We start from the raw sequence: 26,188 nt of genomic DNA, 5'->3' as shown, positions 1-26,188 counted from the left end.
GCCTATCCTTATTTTGCAGTTTCCCTCCAGTAACTTTTGTGCTGCAGCTGCTGGTAGTGACACTGTGGCTGTCTGTGTACCCCTAAAGGCTTTACGGATCTTGATTGCCTCTAGTGGGATTTCACAACTTTCTCCAGCTTCCCTCTTTAGAGCGGTCTGAATATGCTCTTTCGTCGTGTCGTCATCGACATCTCGGATCTCGATGGTCTCCTGTGGCCCTTTGCAAATCACTTTAGCCTCCTCCTTAAGGATGTCCGCGATCGTTTTTTGTGTGTGTGTGTTTTTTTTTTTTTTATCTTAGGGGGGGGAATCCTTCTTACGGATTCCAGGCATAGCTGTTCGACCTGGATATGTGGCGACTCGACGCAGCGTCATACTAAAACTCGACGCCAACGCCCCTACCCACTAAACCCTAAACCCCTTTTCTTCTTTCCTCTAATCCCTCATGGAAACCGCCGTCAGGCATTACTTTGTGAGGGAGGATCTAGCTACTGCTATTTCTTCTGGTGGCTAAGGTGTTATTTTTCCTTCCTTCTAGTTTCTGTCATTTGCCCTTTTTCTTTCAATGGAACGCAGCTCTGTAAGCACTTCGGTGGTAAACGTGCTTGTGTTGTTCCAGGCAGCTTCGGATGACAGCATTTCTTCTACTATTGACTCTGGTGTGATTTTCTTGTTCAGGATCTTCTCTAACTCATCACGCTGTGGGTTAAAACGAGGGCACTCAAAGAAAACGTGCTCCGCATTTTCAGCAACTCTTGGGCAAGACAGACACTCTGGGGAATCATCGTGCTTAAAGCGATAAAGGTACTCCCGGAAACAGCCGTGTCCTGACAACATCTGGGTCAGATAGTAGTTGGCCTCGCCGTGATTCCGGTTAAGCCAAACGTCAATTCTTGGTATGAGACGGTGTGTCCATCTCCCTGTTGTCGCGGCGTCCCACTGCGATTGCCATCGTGTGATGCTGTTTTGCCGTTCTTTAGCTCTGAGTTCCTCGGCATTTTGTTCGGTTGTCCTCTTTCGTTGGTAAAGGTTACGTCTTTCCTCAGCTAGGACTCTGAGCGGCAAAATTCCGGAAATGACACACACTGCTTCCTCTGATATTGTTCGAAAGGCGCTGGCTACTCTTAGCGCGCTCAGTCGGTAAACTAAACATGCTTTCCTCCATGATTCTTGGATCTCAAGTGCGTCGGCCCAAATGGATATACCATATGTGAGGACCGATGTAACTACTGATGATAGCAATGACCTCCTTGTCTGCTTCGGGCCACCGATGTTGGGCATCAATCGTACTAGGTTGGCTACTACTGCTGATGCTTTGGTGGTCACGTGTTCAACTTGTTGTTTAAAGTTAAGTCGGGCATCGAGCATCACTCCCAGATATTGAATAAATGGTTGGGATGTGATTTCTTGGTCTCCGACGTTTAGATTGATCGTTTCCACCACTTTTCTGCTAGTGATAAGTACAGCCTCGGTCTTTTGTTTAGCCAGTTGTAAATTTACTGTGTCCATCCACTGGTTAATTCGCTCAAAGGTGATAGCGAACATATGTTTTATCTCATCAAGATGCTTGGCGACTATTACTACGGCTACGTCATCCGCGTACGCTACCAGTTTGACGTTTTTTGGTAGTTTCAGTCTCAGCAATCCGTTTCACATGACATTCCAGAGAAGTGGACCGAGAACAGAACCCTGCGGTACACCTCCAGTAAAATCATACTCCTTTGGACCATTCTTTGTGTCATATCTCAGGACTCTATCTGTGAAGTAGCTAGCGACTATCCTTCGTAGGTATCCTGGTACGTTTATCTCTTGAAGGGCTTGCATGATGCAATCCCAGTTGGCGGAGTTGAAGGCATTTTTTATGTCTAAAGTTGCCACCAGGCAATATTTCTTCGTTCCCCCCTTCCATCTGGTACCGGCGATTGCGTCTTTGGCTATACCGACAACCAGGTTGATCGTCCTTTCCGAAATCCGTACTGATTGTCTGCCAAGAGTGGATCGACAACTGCTTCTATCCTTTGGTGGATTATACGTTCTAGTATCTTACCGGCTGTATCCAGCATGCAGAGTGGATGATAAGATGACGGTTCTTTCGGTGGCTTTTTCTTTTTAGGAAGTAGTACCAGCCGTTGTTGTTTCCACTTCCGAGGAAAAATCCCTTCCTTCAAGCAGATGTTGTAGACGTTGAGGAATAACGCTGGCGCTGCTTTAATAGATGTTTTCAAGGCAATATTAAGGATTCCGTCCAATCCCGGTGCTTTATTATTCCCGACGCGGTTACAAGCTTCCATCAGTTCTTCTTTCGTGACAGGTGGAATATCATTCAGTTCGTCCTGTGTCAACAGATAGTTGAAAACTTGCTGTCGTGGAAACAGCGCAGTCACGATCTTCTGTAAGAGTTGAGGACACGTAGGAGACGGCATTGGCTGATATTTCAGGTGTGCCATGACTACCTTGTAAGGTCTACCCCACAAGTCTTTGTCCACCTCGTTGATTAGCTCTTTCCAGCAGTTCTTCTTGCTATCCTTGATGGCTTTGTTTAAATGTCGACGAGCTTTCTTGTATTCTGCGACTAGTTCCGCTGAGTCAGGCCGCCGATAACCACGCTGAGATATTCTTCTTTTCTTAAGACACTCTTTCCGTAGGAAGCTGATGTGTTCGTTCCACCAGTGCACCGAAGGTCTTTGGTTCATGCCTCGTTTACGGGGCATGCAGGTGTCGCAAGCCTGGGTCACTCTCTTCATCAAGTCCTTGGTCATTTCTTCTGCAGATCCAGTAGTAAGCGGTTCACTATTTAGGGCAGCTACTAGAGCACCTGGGTCAAAGGATTTCACCTTCCACCCAACGATGTCAGGTTTCTTAGCCGGTCTTCTAGGATTCTGGTCCTTTGATACTTCCCAGAGAATCGCATTGTGATCGCTGGCCGTGTAGATCTCCATCACCTTCCAGTCGTAGTTTCCTCTGATGAGGCTGCTGCTGACAAAAGTAAGATCCACAATAGAACTTGCGTCTCCTTTAGTGTACGTCGGCGCATCGCCGCTGTTTAACAATACTACATCTAACGTAGAAAAAGCTTCCAGTAGTTCTTTACCTCGAGCGTTGGTGTGTTTGCTGCCCCATTCCACTGCCCAGGCGTTGAAGTCTCCAGCTATTGCCACTGGGTAGTACTGCTTCGAGTCCTCCGTCAGTCGATCCAGAAAGTCCATGAATTCAACAATAGTGAGGCTAGGTGGTGCGTAGCAGCTGTAAAAGCGGATGCCATCTACCGATGCTGCTACAAAGCCGGCGCTGCCATTGTTAACGACACTCTGGAAGGGGAGCTTGCGACAGGACCATATGACAGCTTTTTTGGTGCAGTCAGTTTCCCATGGTTGGCCGCCGAGGTATTTATACGGTTCCGATATAAGCACAAGGTCAAGCTTCTGTTCACGTACTGTCTGCATGAGAAAATCATGTGCCGCTTCACAGTGGTTGATGTTTAGCTGCAGTATTCTCATTTCCGTTTATCTTTATATTTGTATCCTCATCTTCGTTTATATTCTTCGTCCAGTTTCTTGAATCTTCCAAGAGCATTGACTACACCGGTTGTCTTGGTCTTTATCTCCTTGTGGATATTGACCTTAGTTTGGACAAACTCTTGCAGCTCAATGGTCAGCTTCTCAAGGCGCTCCAACGCTTGCGTTCTCTTCATGTCAGCGCTTCCTTCAATCGCTGCTTGTTGAGCATGAAGCCCGTTTCTATTCTTGTTTGTTTCCTGTAACTTACTCATACTTTTTTGATTTACCAGCGCATCGTATGGAGTGGAGCGGGTTGCCATAACTAGGAACGGGTGTACCCTCGGAGATAGTACTCCTACCCCAGTTCCCTGAGGCCTAGCCGACACTTAGCCAGTCCCGGAATACACGGACGGACTAGACTCGCTCGGAGCGGTGAAGATTCCGATCTCTCACTCACTGCGTACTTCCTGATCAATGCCCGAAGTGGCTGGCTCCTGATCCACTGCTGCAACTTTCACCTCGGCAGAGAAAGCTCACATCAGCCGTGGCCTGCATCGTCGGAAACTACGATACAGGTTCCAGACACTCCCAGTGAGTTACAGCAGGAACCAATCGTCTTGCTAGGTCAGTTAGTGTGACCAACCCATTAAAAGGGAGTTTTGTCCACGGGAGCGTATTTTGTTTGGTTATTTTGCTTGGCTCTTACCCGCTGTACCTCATCAACTAAGAGATTAAGTGTCATCCAAGGACAGCGAGCGTTCTCCCATCCGCTCGGGGAGACGCGCCCGGTAGCAGTATCTCTTCTGCCCCGAGTGTGTGTGTGTGTGTGTGTGTGTGTGTGTGTATGTGTGTGTGTGTGTGTGTGTGTGTGTGTGTGTCTGTGTGTGTGTGTCTGTGTGTGTGTGTGTGTGTGTGTGTCTGTGTGTGTGTGTGTGTGTGTGTGAAAGTATGTGAACCGCTTATAACTTTTGAACGGCTCGACCGATTTCATCGCGGTTGGTGCCATTCGAAATAGCTTGACCAAACTTAGATTTTGAAAACTATTCGGACTGATTCAGATTAATAGATTTTGAGAAATCTTAAGAAAACTGAAAAAAAATTTTTTTTCAAATGTAATTTTTTTGGAATAACTTTTAAACGGCTTAAAGGTTCAATTCTAAAAACTAATCAGCTCTTAACCTCAAACAACTACGTTGATCGCTACCAGTCCGGTCAAAATCGGTTGATTTATTCGAGAGATATCGTGAACGAAAGAAAACAGGAAAAAGTATTTTTTCGGAATAACTCCAAAATTCCTTGCGCGATCAATTTAAAAGTTAAGATTCTTGGTGAGGCTTCAAAAACTGCGTCGAATGCTTCTAACCGCGTAAAAATCGGTTTGATCATTCAAAAGTTATTGTGGTTTAAAAATTCAAAAAATAGTGTCTTATCAAATCTCTATCAGACTTTTGAACTTGAAGAGCTTTAAAGGATAGGAAAGCAATCTCTTTGAGCTCGGAGAGCTCAAAAACGTCATTACTGCAATTATAAGCGCCTAAGTATGGAATTAGCGGGTAGTTGCAGGGATGGTCTTCAGGGTCAACCGTTTTCCTAATTTTTTTTTTTGGGGTCTTCCAACTATTAAAAAAATTTGAACCCTCTCGGACTTCCGGAACACCCCCTAAAGGCCACCCTTAACCTTAAAAAATTCATAAGTTCGTGTCTAATAAAAAGATCAAGCTAATTCTTGCTAAAAATCTTTATTTTGGGTACTAGAAGGTATAAAAAAAATTGGAACACTTTCCGACTTCCGGAACAACTCCTCATGCCCCCCCCCCCCCCAATGATAGCCCATATCACTAAAAAATTCATTATTTCGTGTCTAACAGAAAGATCACGCTAATTCTTGCTGAAAATCTTTATTTTGGGTACTTGAAAGTATAAAAAAAATTGGAACAATATCCGACTTCCGGAACACCTCCTAATGCCCCCTCAATGACAGCCCATATCACTAAAAAATTCATTATTTCGTGTCTTATAAAAAGATCAAGCCAATTCTCGCTGAGAATTTTGTTTTGGGGTCCTACAACTGTTAAAAAAATTTTAACCCTCTCGGACTTCCAGAACACCCCCTAAAGCCCACCCTTAACTTTAAAAAATTCATTACTCCGTGTCTATTAAAAAGATCACGCCAATTCTCGCTGAGAATTTTTGTTTTGGGGTCCTACAACTAGTAAAAAAATTTGAACCCTCTCGTACTTCCGGAACAACCCCCAATGGCCACCCTTAACTTTAAAAATTCATAATTTCGTCTCTAATAAAAAGATCACGCCAATTCTCGCTGAGAATTTTTGTTTCGGGGTCCTACAACTATTAAAAAAATTTGAACCCTCTCGGACTTCCGGAACACCCCCTAAAGCCCACCCTTAACTTTAAAAAATTCATTACTCCGTGTCTATTAAAAAGATCACGCCAATGTTTGCTGAAAATCTTTATTTTAGGTATTCAAAGGTATAAAAAGAATAGGAGCACTTTCCGACTCCCGGAACACTCCCTTATGCCCTTCTAAATACCCTCCTTAACGGTAAAAAATTCATTAATTCGCGTCTATTAAAAAGATCACGCCAATTCTCGCTGAGAATTTTTGTTTTGGCGTCCTACAACTATTAAAAAAGTTTGAATCCTCTTGAACTTCCGGAACACCCCCCAATGGCCACCCTTAACCATAAAAAATTCATAATTTTGTGTCTAATAAAAAGATCACGCCAATTCTTGCTGAAAATCTTTATTTTGGGTACTCAAAGATAAAAAAAAAATTGGAACACTCTCCGACTTCCGGACTATCTCTTTATGCCACCCTAATGACTATCCTTATCGTTAAACAATTCATAATTTTGTGACTATTGAAAAGCTCACGCCAATTCTCGCTGAAAATTTTTATTTTGGGGTCTCACAGCTGTTAAACGAGTTTGAATCCTCTCTCACTTCCGTCAAACTTTGTTTCATTTTCAATAAATAACTCAAAATTCTAGCGTTTGAATTACAAATGAATCTTTTACATTTTTATCCTTTTTTATCCCAACTTTTAGTTTAAAAAATATTTTTTATATTTTTTACTCTATATTTAGGATTAAAGATTAAATTATCAGCTTCTGATTCCGATTTTGGGATTAAAAATTAAAAATAATATTTTTGATCACGACTTTGGGGTGGTAAATTTTAGTTTTAATTTTCAATGCAAAATTTCTTAATTAAAAAATTTGCAACCCTGAGTAAGACTAATAACTTCCCGATTTTTTTGAATTTTCAATTTTCTTAGCGGGAAGTTAAAAAAATTAAAATAAAAAAAGTTCCCTACACGATAGGATATTTTTATGATTTAAGAATTTTTGAATCGATTGATACCCTCATTGTGGAAACATATTTTGAATTGTTAACTCATTTTTTTTTTAAACAAATGCAAAATAAAAAATTTCTCGTCAAATTTAACACATAAATTTGTTTTAATGACTTTTTTTACACAATCGGTGTTGAATCAACACTCGATTGTGTTGAATCAACATACTTAAATTCTAAATTCTACACACTTAAATGTTAAATTCTACACAAACATTTTTACACTTGACACAATGAAAAATTTTTTACCGTGTAGAAAGAATTAGAAAAAAAAAGTTCTCTACACGAAAGGATATCTTTATGATTCATGAAGTTCTGAATCGCTTCATAACCTTGTACGGAAACAAATTTTTAATTATCTAACTATTTTTTTTAAACAATAGGAAAAATTAAAATAAAAAAAGTTTCCCACACGATAGGGTATCTTTATGATTCATGAAATTCAAAGTTGATTAATACCTATATTGTGGAATTGATTTTTTGATTTTTAACCAATAAATTCATCAAAGAGATAGAAAAATAAAAAAAAAAAAAGTTTATACTATTAACAAGTTCTCCACGCATTAGGAAATAGTTATAATTTAAAAAAAAATACTTGCTTTCCCATCAAAATTTTCTCGCCAACAAATAATCGATATGAAAAAAACAATTTTAAGAAAAAATATTTTTTAGTGCAAAAATACAATTAACAAGTCTAAAAAAATATGAGCTTTACGGGGACTCAATGTCCGGATCCGAGGAGTGCGCATGCACTATTATCTCAAATTGTTGTCGGAGTATGATGGGGGAATAAAAGTAATGTAAAGCAAACAATAAAAATAGTAAGCGGCTGCTCTGATAATCGAATATCTGTGTTCTCAACTTTTTTGTAACTTTTTCTTTTTATTTTTCTTAATTATAATTATAACTTTTAAAAAATCGATACCAGAATATAAGTTTCAAACGATTCCAAATTTCATGAATCGTTAAAATTTTCTATCGTGTGGAAAGCTTTTTTTTTTTTTAATTTTCTATTTTTTTGAAAAAATTGTTAGTTAACAATCAAAAATTTCCATCCACAATATAAGTATCAATCGATTCCTAATTTCATATATCGTAAAGATAACCTATCGTGTGAAGAACTTTTTTTTAACAATTTTTGCGATTTGTTCAAGGAATTTGTTAGTTAACAAAAAAAAAAGCTCTCACAATATTTGTTTCAAACGATTCCAAATTTTATGAATCGTAAAGATATTCTATCGTGTGGACAAATTTTTTTTTTAAAAATTTTTTCTATTTGTTTCAACATATAATTAGTTAACAAAAAAAAATTCGATTTCTCAATATTGGCATCAATCAATTACAAATGTAATGAATCGTCCAGAAAACCTATTGATGAATAATCGATTTTACCAATGTTAACTAATTATTTGTTTAAACAAATAGAAAATATTTTTTTAGAAAAATTTTTCCACCCGATAGGATATCTTTACGAATCATGAAATTAGGAATAGTTTGAAATTGAAGAAACGATTATTTTTTTGTTAACTAATTATTTATTTAAAATAATACAGATAATTTTTCCGGCATCGAAGAATCGATATAAAAAAAAAAATTTTTTTTTTAATTTTCTTAAAGCAAATATACGGTTAACAAGTTTAAAACAATCTGAGCTCTACGGGGATCCGATGTCCGGATCCGAGAAAGTGCGCGTGCGCAGTGCCTCTCAACCCGTTGTCGGTGAATGATGGGAGAAATAATAATAATGTGAAGCAGATAATAACAATCCGAACAAAAACAGTTTAATAGTTGAAGGACCCCAAAAAAAAAAGTTCTCAGCAAGAATTGGCGTGATCTTTTTATTAGACACGAAATAATGAATTTTTTAAGGTTATGGGTGGCCATTGAGGGTTGTTCCGGAAGTAGGAGAGGGTTCAAATTTTTTTTATACCTTCTAGTACCCAAAATAAAGATTTTCAGCAAGAATTAGCGTGATTTATTTATTAGACACGAAATTATGAATTTTTTAGTGATAGGGGCTGTCATTAGGGGGGGGGGGCATGAGGAGGTGTTCCGGAAGTCGAAAAGTGTTCCAATTTTTTTTATACTTTCTAATACCCAAAATAAAGATTTTCAGCAAGAATTAGCGTGATCTTTTTATTAGACACGAAATTATGAATTTTTTAACGTTAAGGGTGGCCATTGGGGGGTGTTTCGGAAGTCCGAGAGGGTTCAAATTCTATTACTAGTTCTAGGACCCCAAAACAAAAATTATCAGCGAGAATTGGCGTGATCTTTTTAATAGACACGGAGTAATGAATTTTTTAAGGTTAAGGGTGGCCTTTTAGGGGGTGTTCCGGAAGTCCGAGAGGGTTAAAATTTTTTTAATAGTTGAAGGACCCGAAAACAAAAATTCTCAGAGAGAATTGGCGTGATCTTTTTATTAGACAATAAGTATTGAATTTTTTAGTGATATGGGATGTCATTGGGGGGGCATGAGGAGGTGTTCCGGAAGTCGGAAAGTGTTCCAATTTTTTTTATACATTCTAGTACCCAAAATAAAGGTTTTCAGCAAGGATTAGCGTGATCTTTTTATTAGACACGAAATAATAAATTTTTTAGTGATATGGGCTGTCATTGGGGGGGGGGGGGGCATGAGGAGGTATTCCGGAAGTCGGAAAGTGTTCCAATTTTTTTTATACCTTCTAGTACCCAAAATAGAAATTTTCAGCAAGAACTAGCGTGATCGTTTTATTAGACACGAAATTATGAATTTTTTAAGGTTAAGGGTGGCCATTGGGGGGTGTTCCGGAAGTCCGAGAGGGTTCAAATTTTTTTAATAGTTGAAGGACCCCAAAACAAAAATTCTCAGCGAGAATTGGCATGATCTTTTTATTAGACACGAAATTATGAATTTTTTAGTGATATGGGCTGTCATTGGGGGGGCATGAGGAGGTGTTCCGGAAGTCGGAAAGTGTTCCAATTTTTTTTATACCTTCTAGTACCCAAAATAAAGATTTTCAGCAAGAATTAGCGTGATTTATTTATTAGACACGAAATTATGAATTTTTTAGTGATAGGGGCTGTCATTAGGGGGGGGGGGCATGAGGAGGTGTTCCGGAAGTCGAAAAGTGTTCCAATTTTTTTTATACTTTCTAATACCCAAAATAAAGATTTTCAGCAAGAATTAGCGTGATCTTTTTATTAGACACGAAATTATGAATTTTTTAACGTTAAGGGTGGCCATTGGGGGGTGTTTCGGAAGTCCGAGAGGGTTCAAATTCTATTACTAGTTGTAGAACCCTAAAACCAAAATTCTCAGCGAGAATTGGCGTGATCTTTTTATTAGACACGAAATTATGAATTTTTTAAGGTTAAGGGTGGGCTTTAGGGGGTGTTTCGGAAGACCGAGAGGATTTAAACATTTTTAATAGTTGTAGGACCCCAAAACGAAAATTCTCAGCTAGAATTGGCGTGATCTTTTTAATAGACACGGAGTAATGAATTTTTGAAAGTTAAGGGTGGGCTTTAGGGGGTGTTCCGGAAGTCCGAGAGGGTTCAAATTTTTTTAATAGTTGTAGGACCCTAAAACAAAAATTCTCAGCAAGAATTGGCGTGATCTTTTCATTAGACACGAACTTATGAATTTTTTGAGGTTAAGGGTGGCCATTGGGGGTTGTTCCGGAAGTCCGAGAGGGTTCAAATTTTTTTAATAGTTGTAGGACCCCGAAACGAAAATTTTCAGCGCGAATTGGCTTGATCTTTTTATTAGACACGAAATAATGAATTTTTTAGTGATATGGGCTGTCATTGGGGGGGCATGAGGAGGTGTTCCGGATGTCGGAAAGTGTTACAATTTTTTTATACTTTCTAGTACCCAAAATAAAGATTTTCAGCAAGAATTAGCGTGATCGTTTTATTAGACACGAAATTATTAATTTTTTAAGGTTAAGGGTGGCCTTTAGGGGGTGTTCCGGAAGTCCGAAAGGGTTAAAATTTTTTTAATAGTTGAAGGACCTCAAAACAAAAATTCTCAGCAAAAATTGGCGTGATCTTTTTATTAGACACGAAATTATGAATTTTTTAAGGTTAAGGGTAGGCTTTAGGGGGTGTTCCGGAACCCCGAGAAGGTTCAAACTTTTTTAGTAGTTGTAGGGCCCCAATACAATAATTTTCAGCAAGAATCGGCGTGATCCTTTTATTAGACACGAAGTAATGAATTTTTGAAAGTTAAGGGTGGGCTTTAGGGGGTGTTCCGGAAGTCCGAGAGGGTTCAAATTTTGTTACTAGTTGTAGGACCCTTAAACAAAAATACTCAGCGAGAATTGGCGTGATCTTTTTATTCGACACGAAATTATGAATTTTTTAAGGTTAAGGGTAGGCTTTAGGGGGTGTTCCGGAAGTCCGAGAGGGTTCAAACTTTTTTAGTAGTTGTAGGGCCCCAATGCAATAATTTTCAGTAAGAATTGGCGTGATCTTTTTATTAGACACGAAATAATGAATTTTTTAGTGATATGGGTTGTCATTGGGGTGGCATGAGTAGGTGTTCCGGAAGTCGGAAAGTGTTCCAATTTTTTTTATACTTTCAAGTACCCAAAATAAAGATTTTTAGCAAGAAGTAGCGTGATCTTTTTATTAGACACGAAATTATGAATTTTTTAACGTTAAGGGTGGCCATTGGGGGGTGTTTCGGAAGTCCGAGAGGGTTCAAATTCTATTACTAGTTGTAGAACCCTAAAACAAAAATTCTCAGCGAGAATTGGCGTGATCTTTTTATTAGACACGAAATTATGAATTTTTTAAGGTTAAGGGTGGGCTTTAGGGGGTGTTCTGGAAGACCGAGAGGGTTTAAACATTTTTAATAGTTGTAGGACCCTAAAACGAAAATTGTCAGCTAGAATTGGCGTGATCTTTTTAATAGACACGGAGTAATGAATTTTCGAAAGTTAAGGGTGGGCTTTAGGGGGTGTTCCGGAAGTCCGAGAGGGTTCAAATTTTTTTACTAGTTGTAGGACCCTCAAACAAAAATTCTTAGCGAGAATTGGCGTGATCTTTTTATTAGACAAGAAATCATGAATTTTTTAAGGTTAAGGGTGGCCATTGGGGGGTGTTCCGGAAGTCCGAGAGGGTTCAAATTTTTATAATAGTTGTAGGACCCCAAAACGAAAATTTTCAGCGCGAATTGGCTTGATCTTTTTATTAGACACGAAATAATGAATTTTTTAGTGATATGGGCTGTCATTGGGGGGGCATGAGGAGGTGTTCCGGATGTCGGAAAGTGTTACAATTTTTTTATACTTTCTAGTACCCAAAATAAAGATTTTCAGCAAGAATTAGCGTGATCTTTTTATTAGACAAGAAATCATGAATTTTTTAAGGTTAAGGGTGGCCATTGGGGGGTGTTCCGGAAGTCCGAGAGGGTTTAAATTTTTTTAATAGTTGTAGGACCCCAAAACGAAAATTCTCAGTGAGGATTGGCGTGATCTTTTTAATAGACACGGAGTAATGAATTTTTTAAAGTTAAGGGTGGGCTTTAGGGGGTGTTACGGAAGTCCGAGAGGGTTCAAATTTTTTTAATAGTTGTAGGACCCCAAAATAAAAATTCTCAGCGAGAATTTGCGTGATCTTTTTAATAGACGCGAATTAATGAATTTTTTACCGTTAACGGGGGTATTTAGAAGGGCACAAGGGGGTGTTCCGGAAGTCGGAAAGTGTTCCAATTTTTTTTGTACCTTTGAGTACCTAAAATAAAGATTTCAGCAAAAATTGGCATGATTTTTTCAATAGACACGGAGTAATGAATTTTTAAAGTTCAGGGTGGGCTTTAGGGGGTGTTCCGGAAGTCCGAGAGGGTTTAAACTTTCTTAATAGTTGTAAAACCTTAAAATAAAAATTTTCATCGAGAATTGGCGTGATCTTTTTAATAGTCACGGAATTATGAATTTTTTAACGTTAAGGGTAGTCATTAGGGGATGTTCCGGTAGTTGGAGAGGATTCAAATTATTATTATACCTCTGAGACCCTAAAAGAACGTTTTTCAGATATATATTAGGCTTGAATATATTTGGCTTGATCTTTTTAATATCGTGGAAATTACGAATGAAAATCGATTTCGTTTCACGAACCTTCGGAACTTCAGCTACATTATAATTGACTTCTGGCATGCTTTGCAAATCAAGTATAAACAAACGTTGTTTTTCTTTAAAAGAAATGGAGATAAAAATTAGAATAACGTGAACTAGGATATTTCGGAGATTGTTTAGAAGGACTTAAAGGATTGTTCGCAATGCGATATTTAGGCTGTTAAGCAGCATGGAAGTTATGATAAGATATCTCGGTGGTCAAGCTCATGCTTAAGGATGATCGGATACATATCGCGCTGGCGATCTCGCTGGATATTGCGTTGACGGTCTCGCTGGATATCTCGTTGACGGTCTCGCTGAATATCTTGCTTGATATCGCACTGACGATCTTGCTGGATATCGCGCTGACGATTTCGCTAGATAACTCTTTGGTGAACTCGATGGATATCTTGATTGATAGCGCGCTGATGATCTCGCTGGATATCGCGTTGACGTCCTCGCTGGATATCTTGCTTGATATCACGCTAACGATCTCGCTGGATATTGCGCTGAGGATATTGGATATCCAGCACGATATTGAGCGAGATGACCAGTGAGAACGTTAGCGCGATATCCGGCAAAACCGTCAGCAAGACTATCAGCGCGATATCAACCGAGATATCCAGTGAGATCGCCAACGCGATATCAACCGAGATATCCAGTTAGATCGCAAGCGCGATATCCAGCGAGATCATTAGAGCGATATGAAGCAAGATATCCAGCGAAACCGTCAGCGCGATATTAGCGAAATGACCAGCGTGATCGTCAGCGCGATATCGAGCAAGATATCCAGAGAGATTGGCAGCGCGATATCCAGCGAGAACGTCAGCGTAATATGAAGCGAGATATCTCATGAGACCGTCAGCACGATATCCAGAGCGACATTGAACGAGATGACCAGCGAGATCGTCAGCGTGATATCAAGCAGGATCGCCAGCGATATCCATCCGATCATCCTCAAGCATGAGTTTGACCACCAAGAAATCATACCTTACCTTCCATGCTGCTTACCAGACTAAATATTGCTCTGCGAACAATCCTCTATGTGTCCTTCTAAACAAACTCCGAAATATCCTATTTCATATTATTGTAACTTTTATCTCTAAAAAGAACTTCCGGCCATCTTTTGAATTTTCACCGGAAATGCCCAAACTAAGCATCAGTTAAAAAATTCTATGAAAATCAATTACATTGACTCACACCAAAATATCTCAGGAAATGCCCAAACGCAGCCCCTGTTAAAAGCGGAACTCAAAATTCCAATTTTAAAAGTTTCTCCACAGGAGTTACATTTTGGCACACCCTTATATATATATATATATATATATATATATATATATATATATATATATATATATATATAAATATATATATATTAGGGTGTTTCAAAAAAATCGGCTTTTGTGATTTTTTCAAATGGCCAGCAAATTCTCTCAGAGAATGCCAAAATAAGGACCTTGTCAAAATTTGAGTTCTTAATTTGAAGATTTACAGGTCGCGGATCGTAATTTTCTATTCCCCCTTAAAAACATAGGAAAAAAAGGTTTTCAACTTTAGAATTTTATATCTTTGGATCAAATCAGCTTATGGCAATGATCATCTCGGATTCTTATGTAGAATTGAACGCTTAACAAAAAAGGTCTCTTATCATTTTTCCATATATTGATTTCTTCCCGAGTTATTCAAAGTCAAAGTTTAATTTTCATTGTATTTTCGGGTTTTTTTAACTTTCATCGTTATGTAATAAGAAAAAAACACTTATTTATACCTAAGACATAGGAAGTGGTGTAAAAAAAACAAAAACAAATATTTCAACAACAAATTATATATTATATTCTATAATACTGTGAAAATTGAAAGATATTGATTGCTTAACTGTTACGTTAAGTCTGTTTTATTACAATTCGGATACATCTCTCTATGTTTTTTAACAGATTGTAATAAATACTGAAAATCTTCTTCATCTTTTGTAAGAGTTAGATTGTACTCACTTATTAAAGATACACCACGTTCTGCTGTATCATTTATAACTCGGACTTTACTCAAAAACAAGATAGCTTTCTGGTAACTCTCATTAGTTGGCCATAATGAAACATCATCATCGAGAAAGTTATATGGTAAATTAAATTTTTTTAACAAAAATAATAGTTTAAAAAAACTAAAAACACGCTTTTTATAGAAAACCAAACTAAAAAATAGAAAATAAATTTTAATAAATTTAAATTAAGAATAGTGTTAAAAATTTCAATAAATATAAATTAATAATAGTGTAAATAAAAAAATGTATTTTATTTTAAAAAAAGCGTGGGGTGCTTTTTAAGATATCAAAATGATAATCACTCTACTCATATCTGTCAATAAAATATTTATAACTATTGACACCATGCACCCCACGCTTTTTTTAAAATAAAATACATTTTTTTATTTACACTATTATTAATTTATATTTATTGAAATTTTTAACACTATTCTTAATTTAAATTTATTAAAATTTATTTTCTATTTTTTAGTTTGGTTTTCTATAAAAAGCGTGTTTTTAGTTTTTTTAAACTATTATTTATTTTTTACTTTTTAGTTTGGTTTATTTATAAAAGCGTGATTTTTTAGTTTTTTTAAACTATTATTTGTTGATTATCAAAAATATTCAGGCGCGCAAATTACCCACGGAGAGTTACATACTGACAAACTGACATACAAGTGAAGCTAATATAAAGCGTGTAAAAAACCTACGGAGGAAAACACCTGGTTTCGAAATATAACTTCGGGATGGTCATCAGAGGATTCCGGGTATGTACGGGTTTATCTGTGCCATTCCCGATGAAAACCTACGGAGAAAAACACCTGGTTTCGAAATATAACTTCGGGATGGTCATCAGAGGGTTCCGGGTTGATGTACGGGTTTATCTGTGCCATTCCCGATAAAAACCTACGGAGGAAAACACCTGGTTTCGAGATATAACTTCGGGATGGTCATCAGAGGATTCCGGGTTGATGTACGGGTTTATCTGTGCCATTCCTGATGAAAACCTACGTAGGAAAACACCTGGTTTCGAGATATAACTTCAGGATGGTCATCAGAGGATTCCGGGTTGATGTACGGGTTTATCTGTGCCATTCCCGATGAAAACCTACGGAGGAAAACACCTGGTTTCGAGATATAACTTCAGGATGGTCATCAGAGGATTCCGGGTTGATGTACGGGTTTATCTGTGCCATTCCCGATGAAAACCTACGGAGGAAAACACCTGGTTTCGAGATATAACTTCGGGATGGTCATCAGAGGATTCCGGGTTGATGTACGGATTTATCTGTGCCATTCCCGATGAAAACCTACGGAGGAAAACACCTGGTTTCGAGATATAACTTCGGGATGGTCATCAGAGGATTCCGGGTTGATGTACGGGTTTATCTGTGCCATTCCCGATGAAAACCTACGGAGGAAAACACCTGGTTTCGAAATATAACTTCGGGATGGTCATCAGAGGGTTCCGGGTTGATGTACGGGTTTATCTGTGCCATTCCCGATGAAAACCTACGGAGGAAAACACCTGGTTTCGAGATATAACTTCGGGATGGTCATCAGAGGATTCCGGGTTGATGTACGGGTTTATCTGTGCCATTCCCGATGAAAACCTACGGAGGAAAACACCTGGTTTCGAAATATAACTTCGGGATGGTCATCAGAGGGTTCCGGGTTGATGTACGGGTTTATCTGTGCCATTCCCGATGAAAACCTACGGAGGAAAACACCTGGTTTCGAGATATAACTTCGGGATGGTCATCAGAGGATTCCGGGTTGATGTACGGGTTTATCTGTGCCATTCCCGATGAAAACCTACGGAGGAAAACACCTGGTTTCGAGATATAACTTCGGGATGGTCATCAGAGGATTCCGGGTTGATGTACGGGTTTATCTGTGCCATTCCCGATGAAAACCTACGGAAGAAAACACCTGGTTTCGAGATATAACTTCGGGATGGTCATCAGAGGATTCCGGGTTGATGTACGGGTTTATCTGTGCCATTCCCGATGAAAACCTACGGAGGAAAACACCTGGTTTCGAGATATAACTTCGGGATGGTCATCAGAGGATTCCGGGTTGATGTACGGATTTATCTGTGCCATTCCCGATGAAAACCTACGGAGGAAAACACCTGGTTTCGAGATATAACTTCGGGATGGTCATCAGAGGATTCCGGGTTGATGTACGGGTTTATCTGTGCCATTCCCGATGAAAACCTACGGAGGAAAACACCTGGTTTCGAAATATAACTTCGGGATGGTCATCAGAGGATTCCGGGTTGATGTACGGGTTTATCTGTGCCATTCCCGATGAAAACCTACGGAGGAAAACACCTGGTTTCGAGATATAACTTCGGGATGGTCATCAGAGGATGACTAGGAAGGTCATCACCTGGGTTCTAGGTTGATAATAATCAAAATTTAAATAATATCATTATGGTAGTCTCTTTATGCGAAGGAGAGTTACATACTGACAAACTGACAAACTGACAAACTGACAAACTGACAAACTGACAAACTGACAAACTGACAAACTGACAAACTGACAAACTGACATACAAGTGAAGCTAATAAAAAGCGTGTAAAAACAGAGATTGCTCTGAGACTAAGTCACATAAATCAATTGTCAATAGTGACTTTACGTTGTCTTTTATCACAAATCGCTTAAAATTTTTTGCATTAGCTTTCGAAGATTTAATATTTACTACCATTTTTCTTTTCATATCCAGTGAAACATTTGCATCGAATAACGAAAAAACAACTAATTCCTCAGATAGGTACCATAAGTGATCGGACATTTTTTCAGCGGCAATTTTAGCGAAAGAAGGATTGTTTTGGCTGTAAAGTAATAAGTCTTTCATTAAAGTTAAATCATTATTCGGTGCTAATATGCCAGATGAAGCCTGAAACCATGTTGGTATATAAAATCTTAGAACAAAAATGCAAATTTGTCGTATTCCGGTTATTTCTTTAAAGTTAAGGTTAAATTGATTGCGGAACATGAATATTTTTAAAGAATAGATGGCTTTTGCCATCCAACGAGCGTGGTGCATAGCACCAGGTCGTTTAAAAGAAATTCGTGTAGATGAAGTAGTATTCAAGAATAGTAATGATAGCTCCAGAAGTTCACAGTAATCATCTCTTGGTTGTGCTACCTAAAAATTAGTTAATAAAATAATCAATAGATATGATAAGTGATCCGCAAATTTTATCTTATATATTACTCGAAATTATTTAAAATATAAATTTTTACTGAACTATTTTTTTAAATTTTAAACTCAAAAAATATAATTCAAGATATACGCTTAAAACTTGCACACAATATCTAAAAACATTTGAATATATTATAACTATAACCTTACTTGTAACTGATTCGTGATAAACGTTACTGTTTCTTCTTTCACATCTTCAAGAGCATTGAGTATGATTGGATCCAAAATTCCTGGGGTATAATTTGAGGTGTTGAAATTACTCCACTTATTTTTAAACCGTAAAAAAATTGGTACATTTGGGCCGGATGAAACGGGCCAATAGATTTCAAACACTTTTTTTAATACTATTTCAAAAATCTGATGTCTGCATGGTAGAAATACCAATTTTTTTTCCAACTCGTCTTCAATCAGTTTACAAGTTCCACCGTGAATTCCTAGATAACAAAATATATAATTTAACATAAGTGAAAAATTAATTTATACGATAATGACCAGTTCAAATCTAAATATTAATGCAAATGATACGATATTAATTTTATATTATATCATGATAAAGTTTTTAAGAAAACAATAACATGAATTAATACCTGTATTAACAGCCGCCGTGTCGAAAGACAGTCCTACTATTTTACGAGAAATACCCCAATCGAATAGAATTTTCACAATAGCATCAGCCTGATTTTTAGCAGTTCCAGATTTCATTTTGGGTACACCTAACAGTTGTTCACTGCCTGATGACGATATAATAATTGGCAGTCTATCAACTTTTTCCGTACCAACTATATCAGGTAATATTTTCCCGTCCCAATGTAGCACAAAATTATCCTGGTTTTTGAGTCCATCTTTCAATTTAGCAGCCATATCACTTCGAAATTTTTTGCGAGCTCGATGAATTGTCGAATGACTCAATTTACAGCCTTTCATATCAATGCCAGTACTTTTGAGAGTAGCAGCTAAAATATATACGGCATTTCTGCTGCTAACTTTTCCACGATCAAGGGCAGCTGCAAGTTCCGGTGTCATGATATTCATTAGAGGTGCTTTTCGTTTTGATTTCTTTTTTAATTCGTCTTCAAAATCAGAGATATTGTTAGAAATTTGACTAACGGTAGAAACGGTAGATTTTGATTTTTGGCTGAGAAGAAGGGTCTCAGTATTCATAAGTGCCTCAGTTTCTAAAACGTTCAAATTGAAATGAAATACAACTACAATAAAAAATCAGATAAAATTTTTAAACAAAAATTATAGACTTTACAGACTCTATTGATGATAAATTATTATTTTAATGATTTATCATCAATATTACTCTAACTAGTAACTATTTTTTAATAAAATTATGTCTACTTTTATAATTTTTTTTTTAAACGAAAGATATCATTTGCAAATATTTGATTAATTTCGGTTATAGACAAATAAAAAAATATGCCATTATAAGAAATTTTAGCAATGAAATAATTAAAAAAATATGTTAATAATTCAAATAGATCTTTGAATATTACCGCGTACTAACAACCACGCCTCCTGACAGCATCAAACAGAACTAATCAAAAATCGGAAATCGGTATCATTCATGTAATCAAGACCTAAATAACCTCCAAATTTAATCTTAAGATTAATAAATATCATTTTAATAAAAAAAATTGTATCTTTCATCGATATTTATTTAAAAACAAAATAAAGATAAAAATCTTACCATCTCTATTTGCATTTGTTTCACTCTGATCTAAACAACAAATTTCCATATCTTCAGTAATAGGCCCAAAATCGTTTATAAAACCACGTCGAGATGGTTTTCTTTGGCTTTCCAAAAAATGTTTTTTTGTAGCATCAATTTCATTGAGAACATTAGCATGGGAAATATCAAACAATTTTTTCAAATCATTACAAAAAATTGACTCTTTCTTCTTTTGTGTTGGAGATTTTTTCTGACGTTTACTCTTTGATAAAAGTATCCATCTGTTATGAGATCGAATTATTGACAAAATTATAGAAGATTCTTGACGTAGTGGAATACCTGTTTTTCGCCAAAGTTCTATCAGTTGTTTTGTCGTACTTGCTGAACTTTGTTTAATTGTTAAATTACAGGTTTTATGGTGGTAAAAGAAGATCGACATAACCTCTTTGAGTAATGGAAGCTTTCTTCCGACAAAATCTTGATTCATTTGACCAATTAAATAAATTTCTTCTCTCATGATAATAAATTTTAAGTCAGCTTGTAAATAAATAGAAATAATAAAGTCCACTTTGAATTATTAAACAAACATTGTTTCAAACAAATACGTATATATTTCTTCGTAATCGATGCACTAATGAACAAGCACAATTTTGACACATGTTATCAGCACTTACCAGCAGAGGGATCACAGAATTGATAACCAATTAAAAATCAGATAAGAATCGATCGTTTAAACAAAGTAGTTGTCAACAATACCTTTTTACTAAACATCATGAATTCATAACAATATTTTTTTGTCTGTAGTAATAAGTAAATATTGTGTATTATAAAATTTGTCACTAATTTATACTAAACGTATTATAGAAATTTCATATATTTTAAAATAAACAATGTTTTTTTTTTTTACTTAATCATAATTGTACGATAAAAGTTAAAACAACCCGAAAATACGATGAAAATTAAACTTTGACTTTGAATAACTCGGGAAGGAATCAATATATGGAAAAATGATAGGAGACCTTTTTTGTTAAGCGTTCAATTCTACATAAGAATCCGAGATGATCATTGCCATAAGTTGATTCGATCCAAAGATATAAAATTCTAAAGTTGAAAACCTTTTTTTCCTATGTTTTTAAGGGGGAATAGAAAATTACGATCCGCGACCTGTAAATCTTCAAATTAAGAACTCAAATTTTGACAAGGTCATTATTTTGGCATTCTCTGAGAGAATTTGCTGGCCATTTGAAAAAATCACAAAAGCCGATTTTTGAAACACCCTAATATATATATATATATATATATATATATATATATATATATATATATATATATATATATATATATATATATACGATATACGATATAACGCGGCTTGTCAACACGATAGCGTTTTCAATTTATAACCGATTCTTCTCAAACTCAACATGCTTTATCTATCGATCAAGACTAAGGTTAAGTTCGAAGATGAGCTTAATCGGGCGAGTAATTTAGAAATGACAGGATTTTGAAATTTTGAAAATCGTAAAAATTAATGATTTTACTACTTCAACTTGATATAATTACTGATCGAGTCAAGATATCAAAATTCGGTAAAATGCATCGTAAAGCTCTTTTTATAAGCTTCAATTTTCAGTACTCAGAAGTGGTAATAGCCTCAATATTACTCCTTTTAGAGTTCGTTTAATGAAACAGTTTTACTGTTGCAGCCGTTTTAGAATTATTGTCTGCATCATAGCTTAATCATGATGTAAATTCAATAATTACGACAATGATTAGTCTTTCGTGTAATGTTTTCAGGTAATTCGTCAGCAAATATGTCACAGATTAGTTCTATATATTGTTTTCTTCAATTAAAATTTTATCCGGTTTCAAACATCTAATTGATTTAGAAATTGTTGTTCCTAAGCAGTTATTTAAAACTTGGTCATTTATAATTCAAATCTTATAATCTTTGCAATTCTTTGAGAAGCTTTTCCTACAAAAGTTAATTTTTTTTCCAAAATTTGTTCTAAATAGTTTTAAATTTATTATTGAATTTAGTTTTTAATTCATAAATTAAGTTATACATTATTAATGTTATTATATTATTTTATTAAAAATCAATTTTCTTTATTTGAAAAATCTACTTCCATTTCGGCTGCCGAATGGCTTTTTTGATGTTTAGAGCTGATTAGTTTTTGGAATTGATCGGTCGAGCCGTTTGAAAGTTATTCAAAAAATTAGGAAAACGGTTGACCCTGAAGGCCATCCCTGCAACTTCCCGCTATTTTTGTAACTAAGCACTCAAAATTCTATTTATTATGTTTTTGAGCTCAAAAATATAATTTCTGTGTAGTTTTGAGCTCTCCAAGCTCAAAAGTCTGATAGAAGTTTAATAAAATACTATTTTTTTAATTTTCAAACCGCAATAATTTTTGAATGAATGAACCGATTTTCACGCAGTTGGCAGCATTCAACGCAGTTTTGCAAATTCTATAATATATTCTTAAATACAAATCGATCAGACCGAAAATTTCGGTGTAATTAAAAAAAGACACTTTTTTTCGATTTCTTTCGTCAACGATAACTCACGAACGAACCAACCGATTTTGACCGGCTTGGTAGCGATCTACGTGGTTTTTCAATGTTAAGAGCTGATTAGTTTTTGAAATTGATCGGTAAAGCCGTTTGAAAGTTATTAAAAAAAAACTAGATTTAAAAAAAATTTTTTTTCGCAGTTTTTTTAAGATTTCTTAAAATCTATCGGTCCAAATTTCATTTAAAATCTAAGTTTAGTCAAACCCTTTCAAATAATACCAACCGCGATCAAATTGTTCAAGCCGTTCAAAAGTTATGAGAGGTTTACATACACACACATACATACACACACACACTCATACATACATACAGACATACAGACACCATCGCGGGAATAGTCAGGGAAGCTTCCTAGGACCTTAAAACGTCGAGATCTGATAAAAACTCGATTTTCGAAAAACGAGATAAAAACAATAACTTCCTGATTTTTGAAAATTTTCAATTTTCTTAGCGGGAAGTGAAAAAAACCACATTTGAAAAAAATTTTTTTCGCAGTTCTTTTAAGATTTCTTAATATATCGGTCCGAATCGGTTCAACTTGTATTTGAAATCTAAATTTAGTCAAACCGTTTCGAATGGCACTAACCGCGATCAAATCGGTCAATTCGTTAAAAAGTTATGAGAGGTTTATATATATACATACATACACACATACACACACACACACACACACACACACACACACACACACACACACACACACACACACACATTTTTGTGTATTGTGTATTGTGTATTTGGGTATTGGTCATTGCGGGAGCCACGCCCATTGACCTATTAGCGTTCGAGAGAGCTAAACTCTATGACGCTAAAGATAGTGACGAAAACATGTAGGACACAAGAACGAGGATAAAGGCGGAAACGCAGCAAAAGTGGCACGACCGATGGACATCGGGAGAGACGGGCAGATGGACAGCGCGCCTAATCCCAAACATCAACGTCTGGCTTTCTCGAAAGCACGGGGACATGGACTTCTTCCTGACCCAGCTATTGACGGGACATGGGCAGTTCAATGCCTATCTTTTCAAGATAGGTTTACACAGCACACCAACGTGCAAATACTGCCCAGACAAAATTGACAACGCCGAGCACACGTTTTTCGAGCGTGATCGGCGGAAGGACGACAGAATCAGCACCGAAGAAACAATAGGCACAACGCTCTACCCTGAGAGCTTGGTAACGTTCATGATAAAAAAAGAAGAAAACTGGTCAGCTGTTGCAGCCTACGCGCAGCGCCTTTTAAAAAAAAATCGGAGAAAGGGATTAGAAACCCGTAGTAACAAGAAGTAGGTGTCGTGAGACACAACATGGACTGGATCGAAGTAATGCTCACGCAGTTCCGATCCAGTCTTCCCTGTAACATTTATGGGGAAAGGAGAGAGGAGGATGTTTAGTCGGTATTGTTGCAAAATAATATTGACTTCTGAGTCTGACATACCCAGGCAAACACCAAGTCCTGGCATACGTAAATGTGTTTTATTTCCTATATATAAAAAAAAAAAAAAAAAAAAAAAAAAAAAAGATACATATACACATACATTCATACAGACATACAGACACCATCGCGGAAATAGTCGGGGAAGCTTCCTAGGACCTCAAAACGTCGATATCTGATGAAAACTCGATTTTCGAAAAACGGGGTAAAAACAATAACAATTTTGTAATTGTTATAATTATAACGGCACAAAAATAGTTTTATATAGCAAAAAATATAAATGGTCACACACTAACATAATTTACTGATTATATTTTATTAATGTTCAAAATGCTGATTGACTATAACTCACAAATTGTAAACTGTACTTTACGCGCTGGCGCTAGAAAAAAAAATAGTGGTTACCGTTGGTATAGTTAAAATTTTTTACCAAATATAATTTAAATTATACGGAATATTTTTCCGGATTATATCCAGTATAATTTTACGCGGTATGAAAAGAAAAATTACTGGGAAAATCGGATATATAAATATATATTTTTAACTTCCCGCTAAGAAAATTGAAAATTTTCAAAAATCAGGAAGTTATTGGTTTCACCCCGTTTGTTAAAAATCGAGTCTTCATCAGATCTCGACGTTTTGAGGTCCTAGGAAGCTTTCCTGACTATTCCCGCGAAGGTGTCACTATGTCTGTATGCATGTGTGTGTGTGTGTGTGTGTGTGTATGTGTTTTTTTTTTTTTTTTTTTTTTTTTTTTTTTTTATTTAGAGGAAACTCTTTGGAACGTCGCTTATTTCGCTCGAATTGGATGATCCGTTCAAAAGTTATGAGAGATTTACACACACACACACACACACACACACACACACACACACACACACACACACACACACACACGAACACACACACACACACACACACACACACACACACACACACACTCATACATACAGAGACGGTGATATTACCGCCGAAAAATAGTCAGGAAAGCTTCCTAGGACCTCAAAACGTCGAGATCTTATGAAAACTCGATTTTCGAAAAACGGGGTAAAAACAATAACTTCCCGATTTTTGAAAATTTTCAATTTTCTTAGCGGGAAGTTAAAAAATTTTTTTCCATATTTTTCCACAATGTTATCTCTTGAACGAATAAACCGATTTTTATGCTGTCAATGGCAATTAATGTTATTCTTTAAGCTTAACAGCTGATTAATTTTTGGAATATATTGATACACTAGTTTCAAAGTTATTGCCGAAAAACTTTCTTTTTTAATTGTATCTTGAGATTTCTCAAAATCTACTTAGCTGAAGTTATTTAAACTCACATGAAATCTGATGGCAAAAGAACTCGTTTGAATTCTGTTAAAACCGCGTTTTAATTAGTCGAGCCGTTAAAAAGTTATAAGGAGTTTACATACGTTTGCACATACACACACAAACAGATATAGTGATATTCTCGTAGGAATAGTCAGAATAGTTTCATAAGACCTCAAAACGCGAGGATCAGACGAAAACTCGATTTTTGAGAACTGGAATGAAACCAATAACTTCTCGATTTTTGAAAAATCATTAATTTCATTGCGGGTATGAAAAAGATAAGTTTCAGGGTAAAGCATTTTTCCCATTTTGCGAATATGCAATTTATGCTTTTTTCTGTACAAAGTTTCTGAACTTGTTCTCTAATGTAACAGCGAATAGTAATTATATGTTTTCTAATTTATACTCATTTACAGATCTATGGAGATATTATGTGCTCTTTATGTATTCATGTGTATCGTTTGTTGGAGTTCTAATATTACTAGGTAAATTTATCCGATTAAAAATACGTATTTTTATTTTAAGTATACTTAATAATAAAAAGTGATTCAACGATCGTTCATAAATTATACTATTTTACTATAAATAAATACAATTAATAAGTTGTTTTTGTTTAAGTGTGCACACCTCTGGGATTTGTCAGACTGTATGAAGTTGTTGGTTCCTTACTGATAAAACCACAATTTTTAAGGAATTTGGATGATGAGTTTCTTGCATACAAATTGGAAGAAGATAGTATAAAGAGAAGGTAAACATGAGTTATTTCAGTTTTATTATCTATTCGATTATTAAACCATATTAGTTATAAAACTAAAACTTTAATATGACTACCGCTTATTATGCTCTGATTTAAACAATTAAAAATGCTTCAATGTCAGAAAGCAGAAAAAATGCATTTTAAAGTTTCGAATGAATACGTTTGAAAGGAAAAACGTGTTAGACACATCATTTTCAACTTCCCGCTATAGAATCAATGA

The 26,188-nt window shown here is 36.2% G+C and overlaps 1 protein-coding gene across 3 annotated transcripts in view; it reads left to right on the top strand.

Moving 5' to 3' along the window:
* The window catches only part of LOC123265019 (protein Lilipod), a gene marked incomplete in the record, with an annotated part of 252,377 nt that overhangs the window by 58,643 nt on the left and 167,546 nt on the right, over window positions 1–26,188 (top strand). For 2 of the 3 annotated variants that reach the window (XM_044728600.1, XM_044728598.1), the window contains 2 exon segments: window positions 25,628–25,696; window positions 25,830–25,959. In XM_044728600.1, the coding sequence (XP_044584535.1) occupies window positions 25,628–25,696; window positions 25,830–25,959 (199 nt within the window). 3 annotated transcript variants of the gene reach the window in all.

Source organism: Cotesia glomerata, linkage group LG5 (genome assembly GCF_020080835.1).
Source record: "Cotesia glomerata isolate CgM1 linkage group LG5, MPM_Cglom_v2.3, whole genome shotgun sequence".
In the NCBI taxonomy this organism is placed as follows: Eukaryota; Metazoa; Arthropoda; class Insecta; order Hymenoptera; family Braconidae; genus Cotesia; species Cotesia glomerata.
Note: the sequence above shows the minus strand (reverse complement) of the source record. Positions and strands in the feature narration are given on the sequence as shown.